This window comes from Rutidosis leptorrhynchoides, chromosome 2, assembly GCF_046630445.1.
Source record: "Rutidosis leptorrhynchoides isolate AG116_Rl617_1_P2 chromosome 2, CSIRO_AGI_Rlap_v1, whole genome shotgun sequence".
In the NCBI taxonomy this organism is placed as follows: domain Eukaryota; kingdom Viridiplantae; phylum Streptophyta; class Magnoliopsida; order Asterales; family Asteraceae; genus Rutidosis; species Rutidosis leptorrhynchoides.
The window spans coordinates 627,267,323-627,293,766 of NC_092334.1; the positions used below are offsets into that span (position 1 = coordinate 627,267,323).

The 26,444-nt window shown below is 31.2% G+C and overlaps 2 protein-coding genes across 2 annotated transcripts; both read left to right on the forward strand.

Moving 5' to 3' along the window:
• Positions 1–886, forward strand: LOC139890076 (uncharacterized). The gene is made up of 3 exons (XM_071872978.1): positions 1–88; positions 171–349; positions 410–886. Exons 1-3 carry the CDS (start codon positions 1–3, stop codon positions 884–886), a joined length of 744 nt encoding a protein of 247 aa, XP_071729079.1.
• A 6,512-nt stretch (positions 887–7,398) lies between these two features.
• LOC139893618 (LOB domain-containing protein 1-like) lies at positions 7,399–9,272 on the forward strand. The gene is made up of 2 exons (XM_071876787.1): positions 7,399–7,665; positions 8,937–9,272. Exons 1-2 carry the CDS (start codon positions 7,399–7,401, stop codon positions 9,270–9,272), a joined length of 603 nt encoding a protein of 200 aa, XP_071732888.1.
• The last annotated feature ends 17,172 nt before the right edge of the window (positions 9,273–26,444 follow it).

Consider the following 26,444-nt stretch of genomic DNA (forward strand, 5'->3'; position numbering starts at 1 on the left):
ATGCTTGAATTTAAAGAGTTTAATTTGGACTGTCACAAGTACTTATCTGATATCCATCCAAAACACTGGGCAAAAAGCCATTTTTCAGGTTAGTTTTTTTATTTACTTAGTCATTATTACATTAGTCATCATAGTAACATTAATCATTGTTGTTCTTTACTTACTTGTAGGTAGAGCAAAATCAGATGTACTACTCAACAATATGTGTGAAGTGCTTAATAGGTGGCTAGTGGATGCAAGAGATAAGCTAATCATAACTTGTTTGGAGTATGTAAGGGTGTACTTGACTAAGAGAATAGTAAATGTAATCAACCACATTGCTAAGAGTGAAGGTTACTTGACACCAGCTGTAACCAAGTAGATTGAAGCCATTAAAAAAGATGCTCAAAAAGTGGTGGTTGATATGCAGAACAAGGCTTGTGCCTGCAGAAGGTGGGAACCCACTGGCATACCATGTAAGCATGCAGTTGCATGTTTACATGATATGGGAATTAATGATGAAAGGGTTGGGCCTCCAGAACATTGGGTAGACCCAGTACATAGGATGAGTACATGGAAAAAAACCTATGAGTTTACTATTGATCCTGTGAATGGAAGAGACATGTGGCCCAAGTCAACTGTTAACACAATGCTATTACCACCAAAATATATTGCTACTGCTGGAAGACCAAAGAAAGCTAGAAGGAAAGGGTTTCAAGAAAAGGAGAGAATGGATGATGGTTCTGGTTCTAAACTTTCAAGGAGTGGAAAAACAGTTACTTGTGGAAAATGTGGCAACCAAGGTCATAACAAAAGAGGTTGCACAGGTAAGAAAGTTGGTGAATCCAGTGGAACAAAAAGGAAAGCTAGTAGCAGTGAAGGTGGAAGAGTCAACAAGTCCAAGTAGTTTGTTTGTGGGTATTAATGTCTTTTGAAATTGTTTGTTGGTCTAATATTGTTATTGTCTTTTGAACTACTTGTTAGTTGTTCTAGTACTTTATCTTAGGTTGTGTTGTTGTCTTTTGAACATGTTATTGTCTTTTGAACTTGGTTGTGTTAATGTCTTTTATCAATAAACTTGTGTTTCTACTTTGTTACATATGCATTTAGTATAAACTTGTGTAGTTGTGTTACTACTTTGATACATATCTGCAAGACTGCAATAACCTGTATACAATGTCCAAAAACAAATGTGACAAATTCTTTAAGACAAACAAAACTACTTTCATTCATAATACTTTTCATACATTGAAAGGAAACCCAGCAGAACTAGTACCAACATAACTTACATAACAACCATACATTAATACCAAAAGAAACCAAAAAAAAATACCAACAGAACTAGCACCATTCATTCATCATTATTGATAAAACAAACAACCAACAGAAACAAGCTAAGAAACCAGCTAATAACCATCATCAACTTCATCTTCCTTGCTTTACGTGCTTCTTCTTTTGCTTTACGTGCTTCTTCTTTTGCTTTGTTTTCCTAATAATTCTTTGCCCTCAACAAACCGGGAATAATAATAGTAGCACGTTGGCACATTGGTGGATCAATCCATGAGAAAAACCTGCAATTTGTCTAATAAACAAAAAAAGGTAGTTAATTTACTTACCAGCGAAATTAAACCCATAAAATTAGGTGTTGATTACCTGCGTATTACACCCATAAAATCGACGACCTGGATTTAGATCTGTCCAAGCACATTGTTCAACAGCAGGTTTCCCACACCAACAATTAACCATCGTGAATTAGGTGTTTAGGGATTTATTTCCAAAATTAGGGTTTTTATCAATTGGTGCAGGTTTAAAGGTGTAAAGGGGCTTTTTATAAGCACGTGACTAGTCTTGAGGTAATTATAAACCATCTCTCATAGCCATATTACCTAAATACCCTCATGTGAGTAGCATGTGACTTGAGGTAACAGTCCACTTAAACGTCCGTTTGTTGGATGTACCAAACGGGTTCAATTTTGAAACCACAAGGATCAACGCTAACGAATTTAAAGTATTGGTCAAATCGTGCAATTTGGTGCAACCCATAAGGACCAACGGTGAAATTTTGTCTTTATAAAATATACATTTTATCGTTTAGAAATTTATATAACAAATATATATGTACTCAAAATCTTTATCTAACGATATAATTTATAGTTTTTCAAAACTAATTATACTTAAAGTTTATAAAAATATGAATTCTAAATCTTTTAAATAATAGAAAGTTTAATATCAAGTAGCGTTTACACTTTAAAACTTATATTGATGTAATTCATGTATGTACTAGCGTTATTAACTTCTCAAACATTCTAATTAACTTATCAATAATCACGAGGGAATTATCGTAACATGTACAGGAATCTCCACTAATTTTTGTCTAACACTCATTAATTGACATTTTTGTTTTTACTTGTAAATCACTTTTTCAATTATTCCAAATATTGTTAAAAAGGAAAGGTTTCCTAAATTAAAGTGGACCTCTCAACAGAGACACGTAATTCATATCATAATGAATCTGATAATTCAATCATTTGATATTATCTCTTAATTCCGTCGATAAATATATCGAAACAAATACGTTCATGTAAAGTATTATATATCTAATACTTTGTTAATGTTTTCAATTAATATATATTATATATACATATTTATGTACCCATAAATGTTCGTGAATCGTCGAGCGCAGTCGAAGGGTAAATGAATACATGAACATAGTTCAAAGTTTTTGAGAATTCAACATTACAGACTTTGCTTATCGTGTCGGAATAATATAAAAATAAAGTTTAAATTTGGTCGGAAATTTCCGGGTTGTCACTAGCTCAAAGCTGCTAATTTGATTAATCGACTTCAATTTTTGGTTTTCAATACTTGCAAGTAGCAAGAGTTGGTGATACGGGGATGGTATCGAGATTGGATGATTGTGATGAACATGTAGGTGTGATAATTTGTAATTTGGGCAAGGTTAGAAAAGGGAGATGATGAACCCAAGGATCTATAGTTATTAAAATATACTGTAGGTTTTTTAGATTTTGATCCAAACTAGTGGTATATAGAGCCGCTTCACTCGGCCAAATAACCGCTTCTTATCGCGAGCGAAATGGTTATGTCATAACAAAATTACAAAATAAAAATAAATAAATAAATAAATAAATAAATAAATAAATAAATAAATCTCAATATAACCTATCATATCCGCATAATTTAACTTTTTTTATATAATTTACTGTAACAAATTAAATACACGTTATTAGGTTGTTATATATTTATGCACGTTAACCATATATAATAGGCTAACGTTTGAAAAATCCGAAAGAATATGTACTTATAAGAGGAAAAAATTTACAATTATAAACTTTTAAAAAAATGTAACACTCTTTTATAAAATATAACAAATTAGACACAAAATATTGATATAATAATGTAGTAAATAAATTAAAAAGCAGAAAAAATAAGGTTAAACGAAATAAAAAAAACCTTCTCACTTGCGAAGCATAAATTATTTAATATTTATATATATGTGACTAATATTATACTAATAAACTTGTGAATTAACCCGTGAGAGCACGATTTTGTTTAAACGAAACATTTTAATAATATGTTTTAAGTATTAAATGAATGTAAATGTTAAATTCATTTGGTTTAATGACTCGTGGAATCACGGATTCTGACAAAGAAACTTCTCGTTGTTTCTACAAACATATTAATGTAATTAACTTGGTCAGAATAAATAAACTATATTTATTCTCTCACCGCTCTCTTCCAATTTTTCATCACAATTATTATTTTCTTGTCATAAAAGCCTACATTACTACCTTTTATTAAGACATGTATCTCGCATACATATGTAACGTAATTAGTTTCGTAAATAGGACCCATATTGAATAATAATAATATAATAATTATAATTATTATAATAAAAAATTAAGTATTTATATTTTTAATAATAATTATTAGTAATAACAAATGTCTGTTGAAATTTTTTTAAAAATTAAAATACAGTTGGTACATATTTTCATGGAGTGTTTTGTAAAGAATTTTACAATTTATTTTAAAGTTTGTACATATGGTCATGTGGTGTTCTATCATAAGGTTGTACATAATGCTTTAAATATTGTACATATGGTCATTGAGGTGTTTTACCATAAGGTTTTACATAATACTTTAAATATTGTATATATGATCATGAATGTGTTTTATTACGTAGTATAAGATTGTACATAATATTTCATATATTATACAATTAATATGTTAATATTTTTATTAAATACAATAAATTATTTTAATGACATAATCATGAAGAGTTTAGATTTTTTTTCTTTATTTTTAAATTTTTTTTGAAGTTAGGATAATCTTTATTTATAACATTATTATTATAAAAATTTATTAGATACTATAGAAGTAATTTAGGCCGGCCAATGATAATGTTTATTTCATCACGTCATTTAGAACTATTATATTATATTTTATTATATATATTATTACTAATACTAATTACTGTAATATACTAATGACACAATAGATCGGACCTTGTAATTTGTTAGTTTTGAGTGAAGAATGATGATAAAAATACCTTTTTCATAGCATGTAACAAGCACATGAGGGTATTTTCGTAAATTTATATGTATCCTCTTTTTTCATGTTTAATCTTCAAAATTAAACCGGCTGCATTTAAAATTATAACATCAATGTTTTTTTTTTTTTTTTTTTTTTTTTTTTTTTTTTGAAAGGCATGTTAGTTTTCATCGCACGGTTAGTGGTTAGATCGCATCGCATCGCACTTTCCAGGAGGAAACCGCCACCATCCAAACGGGCAGGTGGGGAAAACCCCCTAGTGAGACTCGAACCCGGGTCTCCTCGAAAACCATGCAAGCATGGTTACCAATGAGGCAAAGCCCCATTGGCTATAACATCAATGTAAATCCAAATCAAAAAGAAAAACATTCAAATTCAATTTAACACAACCCACTAACCATATTCATATGGTTTAGGTGTTTATGAATGGTCTACTATAGCATAAGGGTTTATTTTGGTTTGACTTAATTACATGAATGGTCATTGTGGCTTGTCAAATATTTAAAACTTTGATAACTAAGACTTTTTTTGCAAGTTTAGTCATTAGTGTTTTAAAAATTTACAACTTTAGTCACTCAAGCTAACAGAAGTTAGTTTAGTTCGTTGCACAACCGTCATGTGACAAGTATGTGAGGGTATTTTTAATCTTTTTACCATGCCTCTTCATCACCTACAATAATGTAGTTTAAATACAAACTTATACCATATGCAATGCCACTTGTACAATCATTAAAAAATTAAAAATATCACCATGTCCATTACATCAAAATCTTCAAGAAAATCGACCACCAACAAATTATCTTGTTCCCAAATTCAAGCAACCTCACAAACCATCTTCAAACACTAAAAAATACATAATCAAAATAAATTGTGAACCTTATGAAGCAGAATCTCTTGGAAGTTATATACTCCAATTACATAAACATTCAAAAATCAAATGACTTACAAACATATCGGAATAAGCTGGAACTTCACCTGATTATACCTACACTCCGACCGATAAATCAAGTAGATGAATATTGTGAAGCAACAGATCGGAAGCAACAGATGACTATTGTGAAGTAACAGATCGGAACCACCGTCGATTGTAACATAATGACCATCCGTTATCTTTACCGTTGCCATTTGCAGAAATACCGACGACTTACGATGACCATCCGTTAACGGCGACAGGTTTTCTCTTTTGCAGGTGACCGATATATATACGTGACTGAAAAAGCGTCGGATTGTTTGGCCGGAGTATAGCTGAGAAGGGGAGCCAGTAATTTGTGACGTTAGATCATACAGTACATTGACGGCAGCATGTAATTTGACTAAAGGGATTTACATATGAAGGCGTGACATATGAATTTGGAGATGTAATTGATGAGATGAAATATGAAGGTGGCACATATGAAGGTGTTTGACGTGCATGTTGAGAAAATGAGGATATTTGGAGAATTAAGGTTAAATATGATTAGGTTTGTCATAAATAAGGAGAAAGAAATTATTATTATTTGTTATGAAAATAAAGAGTTAAATTGTTTAGGTAAAACAACAAATATACCCTCACATGCTAGGCACATACTTAACGGAGCAAATAAACGGCTGTGAATTTAGTGACTAAAATTGCAATTATTTGAAACCACAATGACTAAACTTGAAAAAAAATCATAATAACTAAAGTTGCAATATTTGATAAATCACATTCACTATTCTTGTAACTAAGTCTTTTGATTTTTTATTTTATTTTTAAAATCTAACAATGCACATACCAATATATTGTAGTATGTAATAGGATTTGATAGTTTTAATTAAAAAAAAAATCATATTATACCTCCTAATATTTCATTTAGGGCTATTACATTGAGATTTCACTTAAGAAAATTAATTAGGACACTCCAATATAATTAGGTATGTATATATAAAGTTTAAACATATTTTTTAATATGTTCAAACAAATACGTTTGGCAACTAGAGACGAAGGCATTCACGTATTCTATTACTCTGTATTAATTAATTTGTGTTTTCAACTGATTATCTATTTTCTTGTTATTTTTAAATGCGAATTGCATGCATGTTGACTTTGTTAGATCAATTATTTGTGTTTTTAATAAAATTTTGTATTTGTAATTTTGTATTATACAACAATTGTAAAATCTATTAAAAAAATCTATTAAAAGACACTTCATGATCTACAGGGGCAGATCTACAGTTGGCCAGTGTTTGTACGAACACTACTGAAATACGCAATGTAGTGAATTTTTTTTGGAATTTTTAACTAGTGACACTATTAGATAGTGTATTGAGTTACACCATTAAAATAAGACATCTTTTAGAAAATTTTTGTAGATTTTAGCCGGTGACTGACTACCAATCCTAAATCTATCAGTGTCATAGTGGAGGAAGGAAATTATTACTCACTAGTAGTTATCCTATTAATTCTAACCTCTTTTTTAGTCACCTCAAAATAACAATACTCACCTCAGTTTCAAGAAATATAACTTTAAATCACGTACTATACCTTACAGACTTATCAGTTTAATCACTTGTAACTTTTAACATTTAGACTAGTGTTGTAAATTAATTGAAAAAGGTGTGAAAATATAACCAGGTTTGACGTCCATGGTTCATTTTCAATTGGTCTTCTATCAAGTGGGGTCCATAGAGCTGACTTTTAAACCGCCGCATCAAGTAAAATCCTTCCAATCTAGATAACATCACCATAGCATCCAATGAACCATCAATGACGTCATAACCACCCCCACTTCACTTCTATATATACTCCATCACTCTCTTTTAACAAAATCTAACCCACCTTATAATTACTCCCTTCTATTCCTATAAACCCTTTTTTGTTCTACAAAAAACATGGAAAGTTGCCCTAAAACCACCACACCAATGACTATTCCTACACTAACCGAAAAGGCCGAATACTCGCACTCGCAACTTAGTCCCACGAGTGTGCTAACTCCGATTCATTCGGTGGTGCTAAGCCCTTGTGCCGCCTGCAAGATCCTTCGACGTCGGTGTATCGAAAAATGCATGTTGGCGCCTTATTTCCCTCCAACTGACCCACACAAGTTCACAATTGCCCATAGAGTATTTGGTGCTAGTAACATTATTAAGCTGTTGCAGGTATATATGTGGTACAACTTTTATGGTTAGTCAATAGTTTATTATACACTAAATAAATGTAGAGCGGTAGCCAAAAACTTTGGTACGTTCATAACTCAGATAATTGGGCTATAGTTGTAAATTGTAAAAGAATTGGCCCCTAAATGCTGTTTTATGAAAAAATGCACCCTTATACATAGTATAGTCGGTGATAAAAAAAAATTAATAAAAAAAATAAGAGTAGAATAACAAAAATTACTGGTAATCCGAAAAATTGAACAAATGTTATATGGATAGTGTTTGATGTGCCTAAATTATTGGTAAAAGTGTGCATTGGTATATATGTCAAATTGATTTATTAAATTACAGGTAATAGGATTACACACGATTAAATTCATTAGTTATACGAAGTAGTGAATTATAGCTTATTAGGGGATAACATAGCTAGATCGCATACATTCAAAAATAATTTTTCTTTTCGAATACCTTGAAAATTTTGCTTATCTACCCGTTTGTTACTTTTCCTTTATGAATAACTTAAAACTTTATTTGTTTACACGTTTAATTGTTGAAATGGTTACTCCTTATAAAGAGAAACAAGTAGTATATAGTCCATATGTCATATAATGCATTGTCACATAATGTATGGTCATGCGAAAATAATCTTACTCTAGTAATGATGATTCGATACGAAATTTTTCTTTGTTTTGGGTAAGATGCAAGGTAAATGTAATATTTCTAGAAATGCTTGGTTTATCAAATCCATGTACTTATACTAGAGTGAGGCTGTTCATAAAATTGGTTGTTCAAAGAAAAAATTAATTTATGATCATGAGCGTACAAGTTTAGGCATATATTGTTAGACACGTAGAATAGTTCATTTGGAATTAAGCTCTGAAGTGTGAATACATATTCCAAGTTTGTAAAATAAAAATTTGAATTAATTAATAATATCCGTGCTTTACATGTTTGACCACTTTATTTAACTTTTAGAATTAGTCATTACTTTTATTTTATTTAAAGAAAAATTTAATCATTCCATGTTTTGTCTAATTTCTTTTGCTAAAAGCATTTGAATGGACATAAAATTTCATACGACGTAGAGAGTTATCACTTATGTATCATGAATGGAGTAATAAATACAAACTATATTTTGTAAATAATAAGTTTTACATTTTTCATGTTGTATTATCTTTCTCGAAGTATGTGATTATAGTCATGATCACGTAGTTGCATGTTGCATGTCTTTTTTAATAAGTTAATATTAAGTGTTGACACAACAAATTTTATAGGAACTTCCCGAGTCTCATAGAATCGACGCAGTGAGCAGTATGGTGTATGAAGCGAATGCAAGGTTGAGGGATCCGATTTATGGTTGTGCAGGCACAATTTGTCAACTTCAAAAGCAAGTGAGCGAGCTCCAAGCGGAATTAGCTAAAGCACAAGCTGAGATGGTTACATTGCAATGTCGACAAACCAATATTTTAACCCTGATTCGTATGCAAATGGAACAACCATCACCACCACCAGCAATCTCATCGTCGCTACAACTACAAAACCTTTATGAGAACATAAATTTCTTTGACGATAGTGCGAATTTCAGCAGCCTTGAACCTCTTTGGACTTGAGTTCAAGAACGAGTAGTGGTATGATCAAGATCCAAGGGGCACTATACTAAGTTAGCATAATATATGATCAAATGTAGTGTACTAGATTTTGTCATACTTAATTAGTCCATTCATGATACTTAAATCATAATTCACATGACTATAAATTAGTATTCTTCTATGTAGTTTTAATTATCTACATCAGTACTGTTATTTATAAATTTCGAAGTAGTTATATATATTTATCTACCTTTTAAAAATAATAATAACAATTTGTTATTCATTTGTTTATTTATTATTTATATGCTACACTTTAATTGTTATTAGACTAATTCCAACCATGACATACTTTTTTACTGTCACTTCAGCATCACATCAACTTTCTCTCTCCACTTTCTCACCACTTCCTCCAATCACATTCTCATAACACACCATTGTCAACCATGACATCCTTCCTCACATTTTATTATTTTTATTATTATTATTAAATTTTGATAATATAATCATTTTTTCAAATAATACTATTGTTAAAACAAAAATACACTTAATTTAATAAAAAAATAAAACGATTACAATTTATTAAAAGTCCTAAAAAATTAAAAATTACAATAATTAAAAAGCCCTAATACAATTACTACTTTATTAAACTCCTGAAACTTAAAACGTACGATTTATTTTCAACGATAGTCTGGATGAGATGTATCATCTTCATATGGGACATTATGTTGTCCATCTTCATCGTCTTCTTTTTGAATTTCTTACATATCATAAGATACATCATCATCAAATTCCAAATACAGAGAAATTCGATTTGAACGGAAGGCGAAAGTTTCTTTCATACCATACCATTGATCCTCGGTACGAAGGTAGAGAGCGGACAATTCCAGAATATAGTCGTCGTCATAATATAACACGTCTGTGTGTTGAAATGATACATTTTGTTTCAAAAATTCAAACAACTCTTCTAAACAAACGTCTTGAATGTCAATGTCTTCAAAAGAAATTTTTGAACCACGTTTGTAATCGTAAAGTTTGGATTCATAGTCGAATTCACTGCTGTAATAAACATCGAATGAGACGATCATCGGGGGCATTGTCAACATTTTTGAAGATGTGTGTAAAGTGTGTGTTTTTGATTTTGAAGTGTTTTGTGTTTTGAGTTTGAAGCGTTTTGTTTATGTATATGGTATGTATGTATGTATATGTATATATATATATATATATATAATGATTAAAACAAATATATCCGTTGCAATTAAAAATGTATCCGTTACACAACAAAACATCGCCCTGCAACATGCTATTTGATGATATTTTCGAGAGCGAAGAGCTGGTCTGCGTGGGAGGCCGGCCGAGAGTGGTACCAATGCCATCGACGCCCTCTGAAAAAAGGTTGAAGGCGGGCTGTTGGGAATGATCTTACTAGTATCTATATTGTTAATATTGAAAGTCAAATATGTGTAAAGATGCAAAGGTAATTGTAACATGTATTGATTGAATACTTAATTAATACACATCTAGATATTAAAATAATAGTTTTTAACAGCTAAAATTGTTGTGATTATAAGAGGATCCCCTGGACGTTGGTACACACAAATTTTAAGAGAAAATAACTCTATTACTCACAAGAATAGATTACAGAGTATTACAAAGCTCAAAAAACAAAAAACTCTTAAACTAACACACTAGGAATCTCACCACTATCTAGGATGTATTCACTCTTGGTTATGATTACACTTTAACTCACACACACTAATTAGGTGTGATTACACTTTTCTGAATGCCATACAATGGAGGTTTGCACCTCTATTTATAGAACGCTTTGAGGGGGTGGAAAGGTGTGAACGGAAATGGTGTGAACACAAAAAATGGTGGTTAGCCGTAATTGTTTCCAATTTTGCTTCTTCCATATTAGTTGTTCAAAGTTGGCAAGCCGTCATTATTTTCAAGTTTTCTTCTTCCACATGAGATGATGGCATCTAGAAGAAACTAGAATAAGGCATCTAGATGACACGACATCTAGAAGATACTAGATTACGGCTGGAAATCATCAATTCTTCCCCTCCAGACGTATCTAAACAAAACATTCCGGTTATGTCTTCTTTGTATGGATCTTGACTAGTCTCAACAGTTGTCGATCAATTACCTCGCGTATCCAATGATAGCGAATATCAATATGTTTTGTACGAAAATGGTACATGGAGTTCTTGCTCAAATCTAGAGCACTCTGACTGTCACAATGTACCTTGTACTCCTTTTGCTTGATTCCAAATTCTTGGAGATAACGCTTTAACCACAACATTTCTTTTCCAGCTTCTGCGGCAGCAATATACTCTGCTTCAGTTGTGGATAATGCAACACACTTCTGTAGTCTTGACTGCCATGAAACAGCTCCCCCTGCAAAAGTGTAAATGAATCCTGAAGAAGATTTTCTACTATCAGGATCTCTAGCCATATCCGCATCTGTATAACCTTCCAAGATTGGATCAACTCCCCCGTAACAAAGACATATCTTCGTTGTACCTTTAAGATATCTGAGAATCCATTTTACCGCATTCAAATGCTCTTTCCCGGGGTTGGAGAGAAAGCGACTCACCGTTCCCACTGCGTGAGCAATATCGGGCCTTGTACACACCATCACATACATCAAACTTTCAACTGCTGAAGAATATGGTACTGAAGACATCTCCCCAATCTCTTCCTTGGATGAGGGACAAGAACTCTTGCTTAACTTGAAATGATTGGCTAATGGAATGCTAACAGGTTTGGCATTGTTCATATTGAATCGTGAAATGACTCGTTCAATATACTTTGTGATGACCTGTCCAAATCCATTTGGACGAATACATCATTCATCGATTTCACAGTGAGGTACTGACATCTACATGATACGTTTTGTAAACATTGCATTCTATTGAAAAGACACACCATAAATGAATATCAAATTTCAAGGTTTATGACGTCTGATGATTTCTACATATAGACAATCACCGTAAATAATAGTTTACAATACTACATCCGTTGACAATGCAGTCAAAATAAGATACATGGTGATGATTTTGTGAATGCAAAGTTTTCACGAATAAAGCATGTAAGACTCCATGCACATAGCTTGTATAACATATAAGCAAACAGCGGACGACTTCTTGGAACCTGAGAATAAACATGCTTAAAAGTGTCAACACAAAGGTTGGTGAGTTCATAGTTTTAATGTTGCGCATAATCTGTATATACAGGTGGATCACAAGATTTCAGTTGTTTTATCCAGAAACGTTTATCAAAATATTCTACAAGATTGAGCACCCTGGTAACTAAACTTTAACGTCTATATAATAAGTACCCCTATTTTAACATACATGCAACCAACATGTACAATACACGCAAACCAACGTGTACTAACCTCAAATAGCATACGTATGTTTTATAGTTCAGGCTAGGGTTTCTATACCTGGAACAGACGGGGATGTCAAGCCCTATGGATCCATATACCACTATTCGCGCCCAACAGTTCTTATAACTGGCAGTTACTTGTTACCAAAGCTAAGGGATTTTCGTTTCAAATTCGGTGTAGAATTTAGTATGTACTTGTATCCACTGCGTTTAAAATAAAGTGCATGTATTCTCAGCCTAAAAATATATATTCCAAAAGTAATTAAAAAGGGAGCAAATGAAACTCACCTTAGCAGCACATAAGGTCATTCACCGAAATGTGACCGAAACTCGAAATTCAAAATAACCGTAGATCTCAACCTAGAGAACATATGTTGGTCAATACATGTCTAACAAGCTAGGTCTGGTCATAGTGTATGACAATCCCAATGCTCGAGACCGACATACAAAAGTTAACAAAAGTCATCTCAAAAGTCAACCTGACCCAATATGATCTTTGTTTATTATATTAACATAGTATAAGTCTTGATAATTGAACGAATTTATAGTTTATCAAACTCAAAATATTATTTATTTCAGGAGCTATATTATATTTGAATTATCATGGCAATCGAAAATATTTTATTATTTCACATAGTTTTCTAATGCTTGTAAAATCAGATTATAGTGTTTACAAAGCTTTAAAACATGATAAGAAGTTAGCTTTGACAATTGTTCAACAAAACGAGCCGTGCCTTATATAGAAATTCATTTACTCGATTAGTAATATCTAAAAATCCAATTTATCAATCTCATAGACAAGTTGTTTAAATATTAATTTACAGTTTCAAACACAATTTCAATTAACGTCAAACATAATTCAGTTGACCATATCTTTTATTCCGTTCATCGAAATCACGTGATTTCTAAATGAAAAGTTATTAATTTTTCGCCAGCTTTCCAATAACATGCATATCATATACCTTATATCAGTAGTATATGTATTAAATTCGTGATTCATCGTAAAACTATCTAACGACAAAATTTAGCATACAAGCATGTATAAACATATATACTCGAGCACTAGACATGGATACACTATTAATATATAAAAGATAAGATATGAATGCTCACGTATCAATATTGTGATTCAATATTGTAGGAAAGTACGTATACGCAACGGAGATGATAAACACTAGGTTTGACTTGCGAACAATACCCATGAACATTACCCATAACCTCCATATCTATAACCCATAGTTTCCTTAGCTTTGACTCATTTGAAAACTCGGTTTGAAATCATTTGAGCAGTACTTCGTCGTAGTATTTTATGTATAATACTAATAATAATAATATTAATACTACTGATAATAATAATATGATTAATAATAATATTAATCTTAATAATAATAATAATAATAATAATAATAATAATAATATAAATAATAATAATAATAATAATAATAATAATAATATAAATAATATAAATATATATATATATATATATATATATATATATATATATATATATGTATATGTATATATATATATATATATATATATATATATATATATATATATATATATATATATATATATATATATATATATATATATATATATATATTTATATATCGTGAGAGATAGAGAGTGTGAAAACTGAGCGAGAAGTCGAGCAATTTATAGAACCTTTCCTGCCCCCAGCCCCCATGTGATCGCATGGGTTTCATGGGCAATGGCCATGCAATCGCATGGCTACATTGTCCAGCTCACACTTGTTTGTTTTCTTGCTTGTCGACATATTAATATATATATATATATATATATATATATATATATATATATATATATATATATATATATATATATATATATATATATATATATATATATATATATTATATTCATGTGCATAGTTGACTTGTAATTTTAGGTCCGATAATTTATACGTTGACGCTCGACTTATGTCCCGGTTCCGGTTTTTCGAACGTCCTTTCGTACGCTTAGAAAACTTGCACTTTACGTTACTCTACGTGTACCTTTATCAATAATTAGACTTAATCATCAATAACTATATTACCCGAAGTGTATCTTGTACATTCGAGTGTTTTGGTCATTTGCATCTATAAATTAACGTCTTAATATATAATAATATTATTTTAAATCAAAACTTTTTATATCTAAGTTAATATTATATTTTATAACATTTGTAAAATATACATACATTTTCATTTTGAAATAGTGTTTTACTGTAGCAAAATAATTTTTACTGTAGCAAATAGTGGTTTTCGAAAACACTGTAGCTTTTCGGGTATTGTAGCAATTCGAAAATACTGTAGCAAATTAGTGTTTTACTTGTTCATCTTAAACGTTTTAGTTAACTTATCTAAATATCAATCGAATCAATAAATGAATGTTACTATCGTTTACTAAATAACTTGAAATTATATATATGTATATATCTTTATTTAATATACATAAATTAGTTTTTAAATACACATTGCAAGTTATTTATAATTAATTCTAATAATTAATATTCCAACTTATTGTATATATATATATATATATATATACAAATAGATGTTCGTGAATCGTCGGTCAATAGTCAAATGTTAACTGAATATATAACATTAGTTCAAAAATTTTGAAAATCAATATTACAGACTTTGCTTATCTTGTCGAAATCATATAAAGATTAAGTTTTAAATTTTGTCGGAAATTTCCGGGTCGTCACAGTACCTACCCGTTAAAGAAACTTCGTCCCGAAATTTGATAGAGATTATCATGGCTAACAATAAAAATATTTTCATGACGAATATGAGTTGATAAATAGAGTTTCATCATTATTGACTAATATAGATAAAACGATTCGATTATGTGAAGCGTACGAGTGAAGCTGTCACAAAAGGTTGAGATAAAGATTTAACTTTTGACGTACTCACGGTGGATTTCTGGATTTCAAGGAATCTAAAGATAATCCTTGAAATCTATAAAATATTTGATTCTCCGGTAATCAAGGAAATTATGATCCTCTTTAATTAATTGAGGTAATCTGCCTCGATTGCTATGTATGATATTTCGCTATAAATCAACCTCTTTCGTTCCATTATTTTCATTACTCCTACATCTTCTTCCTCATTTCATACCTCCCAATAGGTCGTGAAAATGTTAAATTCAGTCCTGATTCTTGATATTTTCCTGGCTATCGTATCCTTCATTCTTCTTTTTCATCTGCCACCAGAGAAAGTTATTTTCTTCTACTATTACCTTGGGGTTATAAGGTTTTTAATTCTCCCGTGTCTTTACGTTGCAATACGTATTGATATACACGGTTTGTAATTTATGTGTTGTTGTCAGGCTTTATATTTTCCCTTATATTTAGGAGTTCCATGCTTTTGTTTTTCCTTCCCAACTTCAAGTCAAGCGGATAATGGTCCAGAATTCGTAGGTATGGAGTTTTGAATGATCATAATATACAAAGTAGAAAAGAAAGGTAATAGCACGATTTGATTTGTCAAATTACCAGAATATTCGGAAAAGACCGAATCATCAAGAAAAATATTTTCTTGATAGTTTAGAGGTTAAATAGAATGAAAGAGTTATGTAACATGGTTCATGATGAGTGTATGATCTGTGAACCTTTAACACGTTCCATTAGAAATTCAGCATGACTTACTGCAATATAGTCACGTTGATCAAATGTCATTATATTATACTAACTCATGCTTCAATTCCCAACACTACTTCAAAAACATTCATATTTTTAATTCAAATTTTTCAGAATTTAGAAACTAAAACAGTTTCCTTTATGATATAACACAGATATCGCGAAGAGATAAATGATTTCTGATAAGAATAGTTATGAAAATATCTTCAGAAATATCGAGGATAATTATAATGAAAGATACAATGATATCTTAGAATTTCTATTATCGAAGGATGATGAAGAAGTTTTGTCCGTAAAGGTTTAGGGTCAGAAGTAAGGTATTTGTTAATGACTTCAGCAGATACTGAATCATTTGGATTCTTTGAAGGCAAGTTTAGTCTTTGTGATTTGTCCACGACCTCCTTCATAGTTTGATCAATCCGTTTTCCAGTTCCAAACCTTCTCTTTTTCTGAGCTTTGCCAACACTATTCTTTATCATCAAACTTTTGGCTGTTAATGTCGTTTACAGTTTTTGCTGCTTCATCAGCATTTTCTGAAATTTCAAAAACTGATTCGTAAATTGGAGTGCTTATTCAAAATTTCAGAATTGAAATACATAAGTCCAGGAGATAGACGTTATATGTATATGTATAACTGTTGATGTAGAAACGCTGCGAAATTCGAGAATAATGATTAAGCTTTTTGGTATGACAACTATCATTACAAGACGCAGATGGGCATATGATGGGGTTTCGATAAATATAATGATTTTTCGAAAAGTCAAAGATCAACAAAATTTTTGGTAAGTTTCCTGCTAATGTGGTGAGACATAAACAGTTCCCCAGTAACGACGAAGAAAAGGGCAAACGTATATATTAAGGTTATACTGAGGTTAATCCGAATGAAAAAGTCAAAGTTGATTTACTGGAGGTGTGACAAAATTGGCTAATTTGGAAAGAGATTGCAAAGTTATTTTTGATAATAACAACGCCAATGGATCATCGATTCGTGTTAAACTTCTACTTAAATTCCAAGAGTTTTTCAGGTGTATGACTATATGCATAAGTCTTTCCTTTCGTAGGTAACGTGTGGTTGGATTATCCTCTCGGTTGTTTCTTAATTGAGATGTTTTCAAGAATCATGCAGGGTTTGAACGCAGATTGTAATCATCATACGATGTTATAGAATTTTGAATAACATAATTATTTTTCTAGGTTTTATGAATAGGAGTGATGTTCTAGCACAGCTTTGAAGTCAAAGTATAGCTTTGAAAGATGTAGGAATCTAAGAGTGATGATATCGGTTATATCTCGACTTGGATTCTGATATGTTAAAATCAGAATATGTAATTGAATTTGAATGAGTATGGTTGTTTTGATTTCTATGAAAAAATATATCTCGTTGTGAAAGTAGTGAGTATAGTTGATGATTTGTTGAATCAGAATCGAAGAATGTAACATATTAATTGTGAATTTATATATCTCTCGGGTATTACCTACCCGTTAAAATATTCTCACCATTAACAGTTTGTACAAAAGAATTTTTTTTAATTATAATCTTTATAAAAATATACCTACATATATATTTTCTTTAGATGTAATCATGGATTTAATGAGTTAACATAATATTAATCTCATTTGGTTTTCGATTAGGACTAGAATATATAATCTCTAAAACTTTAGATATTACATAATCGCCGTAGAATATTTCTTCAATGAAGTTATGAATCGATACTTTATCGTTTGTTGTTGGTACTCCTTGGTATCTATGGTGCGTATGACGTTGATGCTGGACATCTTGTGATGTTGAATCATGAGATGTGGATGTTGTTGATGGTGGTAATGGTACTGTTGGTGTTGATGATGGTGGTACTGTTGATGCCGGTGATGCTGCTGGTGCTTGTAACCTTTGCACCATATTCTCTAAAGCCACTACTCGAGCGCGAAGCTTGTTGACTTCTTCTATTAAACTGGGGTGATGGACGAGTGGATGAATAAGATCTTGAATTTAAGATAGTATATAATCATGACGAGATACTCTGGAAATAAGAGAGAAAATGGTATTACGAACAGGTTCGCCGGTAAGTGCTTCAGGTTTCTCGCCAAGAGGGGAATGTGGTGGATGGAAGGGATCGCCTTCTTCTTTTCTTCAGTGATTAAGTAGAATACGAACCCGTCCCCAATTCATCCAGAATAGATGATGGCTAATTGGTTGATCCATTCCGGTCACACTGCTTTTGGAGCTCGAGTGCAACTCCATATCGGAATAGTTGTCAGAATCTAAGGAATTTGAACTAGATACGTGATCCATCTTGTATAATCAGGGAATTGATTTTTGATATGAGATAGATTATAGGATTTAGATTGGTATTCTTCAATACATAATTTACATATGTATATATAATACCAAGATCCCATAAATTACGGAGGAATCTTCGGAAGATGTCAGGTAAAGTTTACAGTAACAGATATGCTAAGATATGAATTCTTCTATACATGATGTTATGCGAGGTGTATATGAAATAGCTTATATTTTACTAGGAAAAACTATTAAATACGATACAATTTTACACAAGATATTTATTTATTTATAGTATGGATATACTTAAACCTTGCTACAACACTTATAGGCAGTGTACCTAATCGTACAATAGTGTAGTTTTTAGTAAGTCCGGTTCGTTCCACATGGAAAAACTTTAAACAAAGCTTAACGCTATATTAGTTTTAATTTATAAAAATACAAATATAAATAAGTAATATTATTATTATAAAGGGGGTTTTTTTACCGTTTATTGACCGGTTTGTCAATTTTTAAAACTTTAGTTGCAGTTAAAACCTAATGTAAAATATTAAATAAATAAAAGACTTAATTTAAAGCGTAAAGTAAATAACGATAATGAAATTGCGATAAATAAAATTGCGATAAAATAAAATTGCGATAATTAAAAAGTACGATAATTAAAAGTGCAATTAAATACAATAACAATAAATAAAAGTGCGATAATTAGAAGTGCAATTAAATATAAAATAAAGGAAATTAAATATGAAATAAAAGAATTATGCTTATTTAAACTTCCGTAATCATGATGTTTGACGTGTTAATTTTAGTTTTATGCCCATGGGTTAATTGTCCTTTGTCCTGGATTATTTAATATGTCCGTCTGGTTTTTGTCCATAACAGTCCATCAGTCATAAATATAAAGTGCGAGTGTCCTCGTCAAATTATCCTTATACTCGAAGTTAAATATTCCAACTAATTGGGGACTTAAACTGTAACAAGGTTTTAATACTTTGTTCAATAATTACACCAGGATATCGACTGCGTGTAACCCAAGGTTTTAATACTTTGTTAACAATTATGCCAAGTGTCCTTGTACATAATTTCACCCCTGTTTTAATAATTCCATAGACTATTAATTCATTCCTGTGTCCGGTTAAATGAACGATTATTCGTACATATAAATACCCCCCATCGTGTCCGATCGAGTGTATATAGTTATTTATGGGTACGTCCAATTGTAAATCTTTATATTAAAATTAACAAACTATCATTTAGTTAAACAAATATAAAGACCATTAATAGCCCATAGTCTAATTTCCACAAGTGTCGTTCTTTTGTCCAAACCCCAATTATGGTACAAAGCCCAATTACTCAATTTTAGTAATTAGCCCAACATCATGATTACTTCGGTATTAAATAAGCATAATAATAACTTAGCTACGAGATATTAAATTAAAAAGGTTGAACATAACTTACAATGATTAAAAATAGCGTAGCGTTACACGGACAGAATTTCGACTTACACCCTTACAACATTTGCTAACATACCCTTATTATTAGAATTAAAATTAAAATTAAAATATATATATATATATATATATATATATATATATATATATATATATATATATTACGTATGAATGAGGAGAAGAAAAAGATGATTAAAAACGATCAAAATGCGTTGACTTTTATAGGCAATTTTGTCCAGGGTCTCTCTGCGAGTCGCGGTATATTTCCCCTTCAAACTCCGCAAGTCGCGGAGTTTGCTTTTACAGCTCATCCCTTTTTGGATCTTCTTTGCCGACTTTTTTAATATATAAATATAATATATATATATATAATTTATATAATTAATTATATATTATATTATATTTATATACATAGTTAACTTGTAATTTTTAGTCCGTTGCGTCGAGCGTTGAGAGTTGACTCTGGTCCCGGTCCCGGATTTTCGAACGTCCTTGCGTACAATTTAATATCTTGTACTTTGCGTTTTGAATCTTGTACTCTTGTAATTTCGAGACGTTTCTTATCAATAATTGGAACCTCTTTGATTGTATTTTGTACTTTTGAGCTTTTTGGTCGTTTGCGTCTTCAATTTGTCGAATCTATCTTTTGTCTTCACCTTTTATTATTTAAACGAATATCACTTGTAAATAGAACAATTGCAACTAAAAGCTTGTCTTTCTTGAGGAATAATGCTATGAAATATATGTTCATTTTTAACATTATCAAATATTCCCACACTTGAGCGTTGCTTGTCCTCAAGCAATATAGTCTTGAAATACTAGAATCACTTCTTTATTCTTCACACTTTGTACATCAGTGATTTCTTTACGGCGGTATAAACAATGGTAGTAACGATGTGGTTTACAGTCTCACATGACTATAAAAATTTAGATCCATTAAGGAAATTGGATCTTTATGAAAACATTTGATCTTTTGAAAATTCATTCTAGCTTTTACCCTAGCTAAGTTTTCCGGAATAACCCTTCACCGGTGTTTGCAAATTGTTTTTGTGGGTTTAGTGGGTTTCAGATTTGAAAATTTTAGCTCAAAACTTGTGGTTTTGTGTCACCCACTTGCTAACCTTGTATTAGGAAAGCAACACGTCCAGTATACTTGCCCCGTATATTACCTTTCGGTAAACTACCGTCCGGTTGTAAAGGAAAGCGTTGAACAAGCAACTGTTAAGGCAATGTCCCCTGACATACTTTTAATTATGGTCTATAACGTGTCGGACGCAATTACTATCCTTTGTAGGAGCAATAGTAAAGCTCACCCTTATAATTTTTCGGTCTGGCACAAGGTACTGTCTTCGACCATGCTATGCAACCACCGTTCTTACGGTTGACACCCGATTTGGTTCAGGTGACCTAATGAATTCCAGGTGAATTCCTAGGATTTTACGTTCAATGGTAATGAACGCATTGAAAATAGGTTTTCAGAAAACAAATCGGTTTTAATTTGATCAAAATATTTTCTCGTTCAAGCTCGAGTTTAGATATCATTGAATTCCATGAGTTTGTAATTCTCAATCTTTAAGGTCAATCTCTAGGATTGAGTAATATCAGTCTTAAAAGCTGATTTTTGATCTTTAAGGAGATTATCCTTTCTGGGGATCTGATTCATTAGTCTTATCAAGCTAATTTGCACGGTGCCCCCCCATTGTACGAGACAGATCCTCTCATAGTTAGGATAAGTCTGACCACTTGGCGACCCTGTTTTATGCTGAGGTCCGTGGATTTCCTGCTGATTTTAGTGATGACTTTTCTAGATTTTTCGTCAACCTACAACTGGTATGGACGACAACTTCTTGACCTAAATCAAGAAGCGCGTTTCTTTTTCGGAAGACTTTACTTCCTTTTAATGATGGAATTGATTCATTGTGTAGATCCATCTTTCTTACAGTAAATCGGGTAAAACTGTTTAGTTTAGTCCAAAGCAAAAGTATCTTTAATTATTTGTTATAGAAATATGTGACATATGTTTAAAATAACTTGGTAAATTTTCCCACACTTGGCTTTTATTTTCCTTTTTATTGTCCTCTATTCCATTTTAAATGAATTCTAACATTTTGGTTTGTTTCTCAATTTATTTCCTTTCCGAGGTAACAATAATTTCGGTGTTAACACCTAGTTTTATCGTTCATAAATATGTATAAACATGATTTTGAGTTCATTTAATTGAAAATTTTCAAAAATTTTACTAGAATTGAGTAGTCAGTATATAAGACTGGGGCTGTTCTTTATTATCAGAGAGCACTAGATTCTAATACAACTACTGCTTTACTAGTATTTCTAATGGTAACCAAGTGTATAAAGTAAAAATTTTAAAATTCGAAAGAATTTAACCCCTTCCCACACTTAAGATCTTGCAATGCCCTCATTTGCAAGAAATTAGTAACAATTTAAATTATTGAGGGTGATTAGCGTAGAAAAATGATTAAATTTTACCAAATTTTCCAAACATATTAGCGTTTGTTCGTTGAATGATAAATGGTGCACATCATTTGTTCATTCCGTCTTGTTGTTATTTCACATATATTTTGCATCTTGTCGTCAAAATTAGTTGCTTTTGCTGAACTTAATGCCAGTCTTTGAAAATGCGTTGTTTTACCCTGTTGTGTACATAAGATAAACTGCAAACATATATACATATTTTTGAAGTTTGGTATATTACCCCACATTCAAAAATTATTAAAATCTAATAATAAAAGTTAGAAAATTATAAAAACTATTACAATATTAACATAAGTGTTAAATGTAGTAACATTACAAAAATAAAATAAATAAAACTAAATAAACTAGGGTTGATACTGATACCAGTAGGGGTTCCATGCATAACCATATGTGTTATAGAATGCTTCAGCTGGGTTATAAGTAGGATACGGTGGTTGGATCTCTATAGACCAGGGAGGAAATACGGGCTTTGGAGTAGGAATATAGTTTCTACCTATATGTTGGCAATGAGCTATGATGTGATTTTGATGAACTTGCCAATCTTCAAATGCTCGATGTCTAGCATTTTCATACTCTTGTGAAGCTATAAACCTTTGCATTTCTGTCATTTCATTTCCCCCTCCCACATTACCTGGCTGTTGATTTCTTTCAACATGTGGAGGTCTTCCATTATATTGTACTGCGGCGTTATTTCGCCTCTTCAAAACCTTAGCACCATGATATACATTTAAACCATTGTATCGTGGGGTTCTGGTTCTTCGATTAATAATCCCCCCGACTTATATCCACATCGAGATACTCAGCAATTAATGTAATAAATATACCACCTCCTATTATACTGTGCGGTCTCATCCCCCTAACCATAGCTAATAAATAATAACCCACACAATAAGGTATACTTATAGCGCTTTGTGGGTCTCGAATACACATGTGATAAAATAAATCTTGCTCATTTATCTTTTCCTTATTTTTACCTCGCTGTGTAATCGAGTTCGCTAGAAACCTGTGAATTACTCTTAACTCAGCTCTATCTATATCCAAATAAGAGTAATTTCCCCCTTTAAATCGGTGATGGCTAGTCATTTGACTCCATACACCATGCGTATCAAAATTTTCATCAATCTTCCTACCATTTAATATCAACCCTCGACAATCGGCAGATGCTAGCTCCTCAAGCGTATATATACGTAAGGCCCGAGCCATGTCTAGTAGAGACATGTGGTGCATCGAACCTCCTAACAAAAATCTAATAAAAGTTCGATCGGTTAAACTAGCTACCCGATCATTTATTTCTATACTACACAATAATTCTTCACACCATACTTTATATACAGGTCTACGCATGTTGAATAATTGTACCCAATAGTTAAAAGTAGAATTACCATACCTCTGTGTATGTAATTCTCTAATCCGTTCGCCTAATCCTACAGCTTCTAACGGTTCCCATTCTATTACCCTAGGTACTTCAACAGCTTTAGAATGAAGAGTGTGCAAGCTCCTTTGGTATTTTGGATAATCTATCCAACGTCTATCTAATCTCAAGTTCGGGTGCAAATCTTCCACGTGCATATCTGAAAATGGCATAACTGGATGAGGTATATCTTGTTTGTAATAGTTATCAACATCCTGTTGTTCCGCATTCTCAGGAGGAGCAATGCGAGCTTGGGATGAAGATTCACCCCTTTCAGTCTGCAAAACACATCAAACACAATTTTTGTGCATCCAAATATGCATTAGTGTCAGCAAAATCATTAATCAAAATAATTACAATGACATGTTCAATTTATATCAAACTTATGCTCATTTTCATATTTTTATCAAATCTACACTTTTTCAAATAAGCATATACGAAAATGTTCGCTAAGTTCATAAGCATTCAACTCAAATAACATGTCAAAATAATCATTATTAGTAATTAAACAAGTTTTAAATGACATTATCTCTCAAAAATCAAGTTCATGAATTTTAGACTTGAAAAAGTCCACTTTAATTCTCAAAAATCATGTTTAGGCTCAAAGTTTGGATCATTTAACTACCTAAACATGTTACACTACTTAATTTAGCAATAATCCATGACAAAAATCGGCCATAACCTGTTTATATCAAAAAGCCCCAAATTACTCAAGAACACAAACCCTAGATTACTCAAAATTTGAAGTTTAAGGCTTCTAATCATGTTAAATAGCATCAATCTAGGTTATACAAGCATAATACATAAGCAATTTAAGCATAATTATACTAAAAAGCATCAAAATCGAATTGGGTATAAATTTGTTCAAGAATACTAATTTTCGGATTATATGGTGTTTAGGTGTAGAAATTTACCGTTTTCCTTGAGTAATTCCTTGATAGCATCCTTCTCAATCTGATTTTAGTAAAAAATGTGATGATTTTTGGTGAAAAATTTCGATTTTGGGAGTGTTTTTTCGGGTTTTTCGCAATAAATTGAGTTGTGAGTGTTGGGGACTGATCTGTTCGTTCAGTTATATTTTTTTCTGTATTTTACAAACTCCGCGAGTCGCAGTGTATTTCCCCTTCAAACTCCGCGAGTCGCGGAGTTTATTTATTTATTTTTTTTATTTATTTTTTTTTCTAAATCTTTAACTTATAAAACAAATATTAATTAATTTTAAAAATTTGTTTCCCTTGTTATTTAGGACAAGGTCGTTTCGGAATGTTGTCCTAGTCCGTCACTCGACAAAATTTTAAAATTTGTCTTTTTGAAGCGTTGTTTTAAAAGCAAAGATTTTTGGGTTTTTTTTTTTAATGATTTTGGCATACTTTAATTCAATAAGATTAAAAATAATGATAATAAAAGTTCTCGTCCCTCCCTCGGGTAAAGCAATTTCGGTTCAACGACCTAGTCTTCAACTTACGACGAATTTTTAAAAATTATATTTTTAACTTAGCAAAATAAAGTAAATTTTTGTTTTTAAATTCACACCAAACTTAAATTTAAAATGCATAAAATTAAAAATTCATATTTTAAAAATTCACACCAAACTTAAATTATATTTTTGTTTTTATACATACAAACTTATAATAAAAATATTAATTTTCCAAATATTTACAATTTTAAATATATTGATTTAAAAAAGTTTACAATATCAAGTTAAGATTTATATATTAATTTTAAAAATATGGTAAAAATAAAATTAAAAATCTTTTTTGGCTTTTATTCCACTTTAATCAATCAAATATTATCAAAAATATGCGCCCCTCTTTTCGGTAAAGTAATTTCGGTTCCATAACCTAATTTAACTCATGACGAATTTTTGAAATATTTTGAGTTTGATTGATTAAAGATATTTATACCTTAAGAATAAACGGTAAATTTCGCAGTGATGTAATAAATTTTTGTATGATATCAACAATTTCTGTCGCAAGACCTAATTTCATCGAATACCAATTTAATACTTTATAGCGAACAAATTAGCGTTTATTATCAAAAGGTTAAAAATAAAAATAAAAATAAAAACTGTACAAACTTACCTGTGAGATAGTATTCTTAGTGATATGCTCTAGCCCACTCATAAGATAGTCGGACTAATTGATTTTCCATGGCTACATAGGCGTAACCTCGAGCATTTAATGTTTTTTCTTCTAAACATATGAACGGTCCATCTCTGCATAAAGTAACAAATTCGGTGTTTGAATAAGTTTGATTATTTGAACATTTACCTTCGTGTGACCATTTTCCACATTTGTGACATCTTTCAAGGTGTCGTACTCTCCTTTTCGCTGCGGATTTTGATTTTCCTTTACCAAATTGTAACTTATTATCTTCGCATCTGGATTCTTTTCTTACTCCGTCCAATTTACCTCTGATTAATGATACTATTTCATTCGGAAGTGTGTCATTATTACGTTTAGTGATCAAAGCGTGTAGCATTAGACCATGGTTTAGTTCACAGGAAGTCTTCATTTCGTAAAAA

Coding starts and splice junctions, on each gene's coding strand:
- LOC139890076 (XM_071872978.1), top strand. CDS start 1: ATGCTTGAATTTAAAGAGTTTAATTTGGACTGTCACAAGTACTTATCT. Junction 89..170: donor GGCAAAAAGCCATTTTTCAG/GTTAGTTTTTTT, acceptor ACTTACTTGTAG/GTAGAGCAAAATCAGATGTA. Junction 350..409: donor AAGGTTACTTGACACCAGCT/GTAACCAAGTAG, acceptor GTTGATATGCAG/AACAAGGCTTGTGCCTGCAG.
- LOC139893618 (XM_071876787.1), top strand. CDS start 7,399: ATGGAAAGTTGCCCTAAAACCACCACACCAATGACTATTCCTACACTA. Junction 7,666..8,936: donor ACATTATTAAGCTGTTGCAG/GTATATATGTGG, acceptor CAAATTTTATAG/GAACTTCCCGAGTCTCATAG.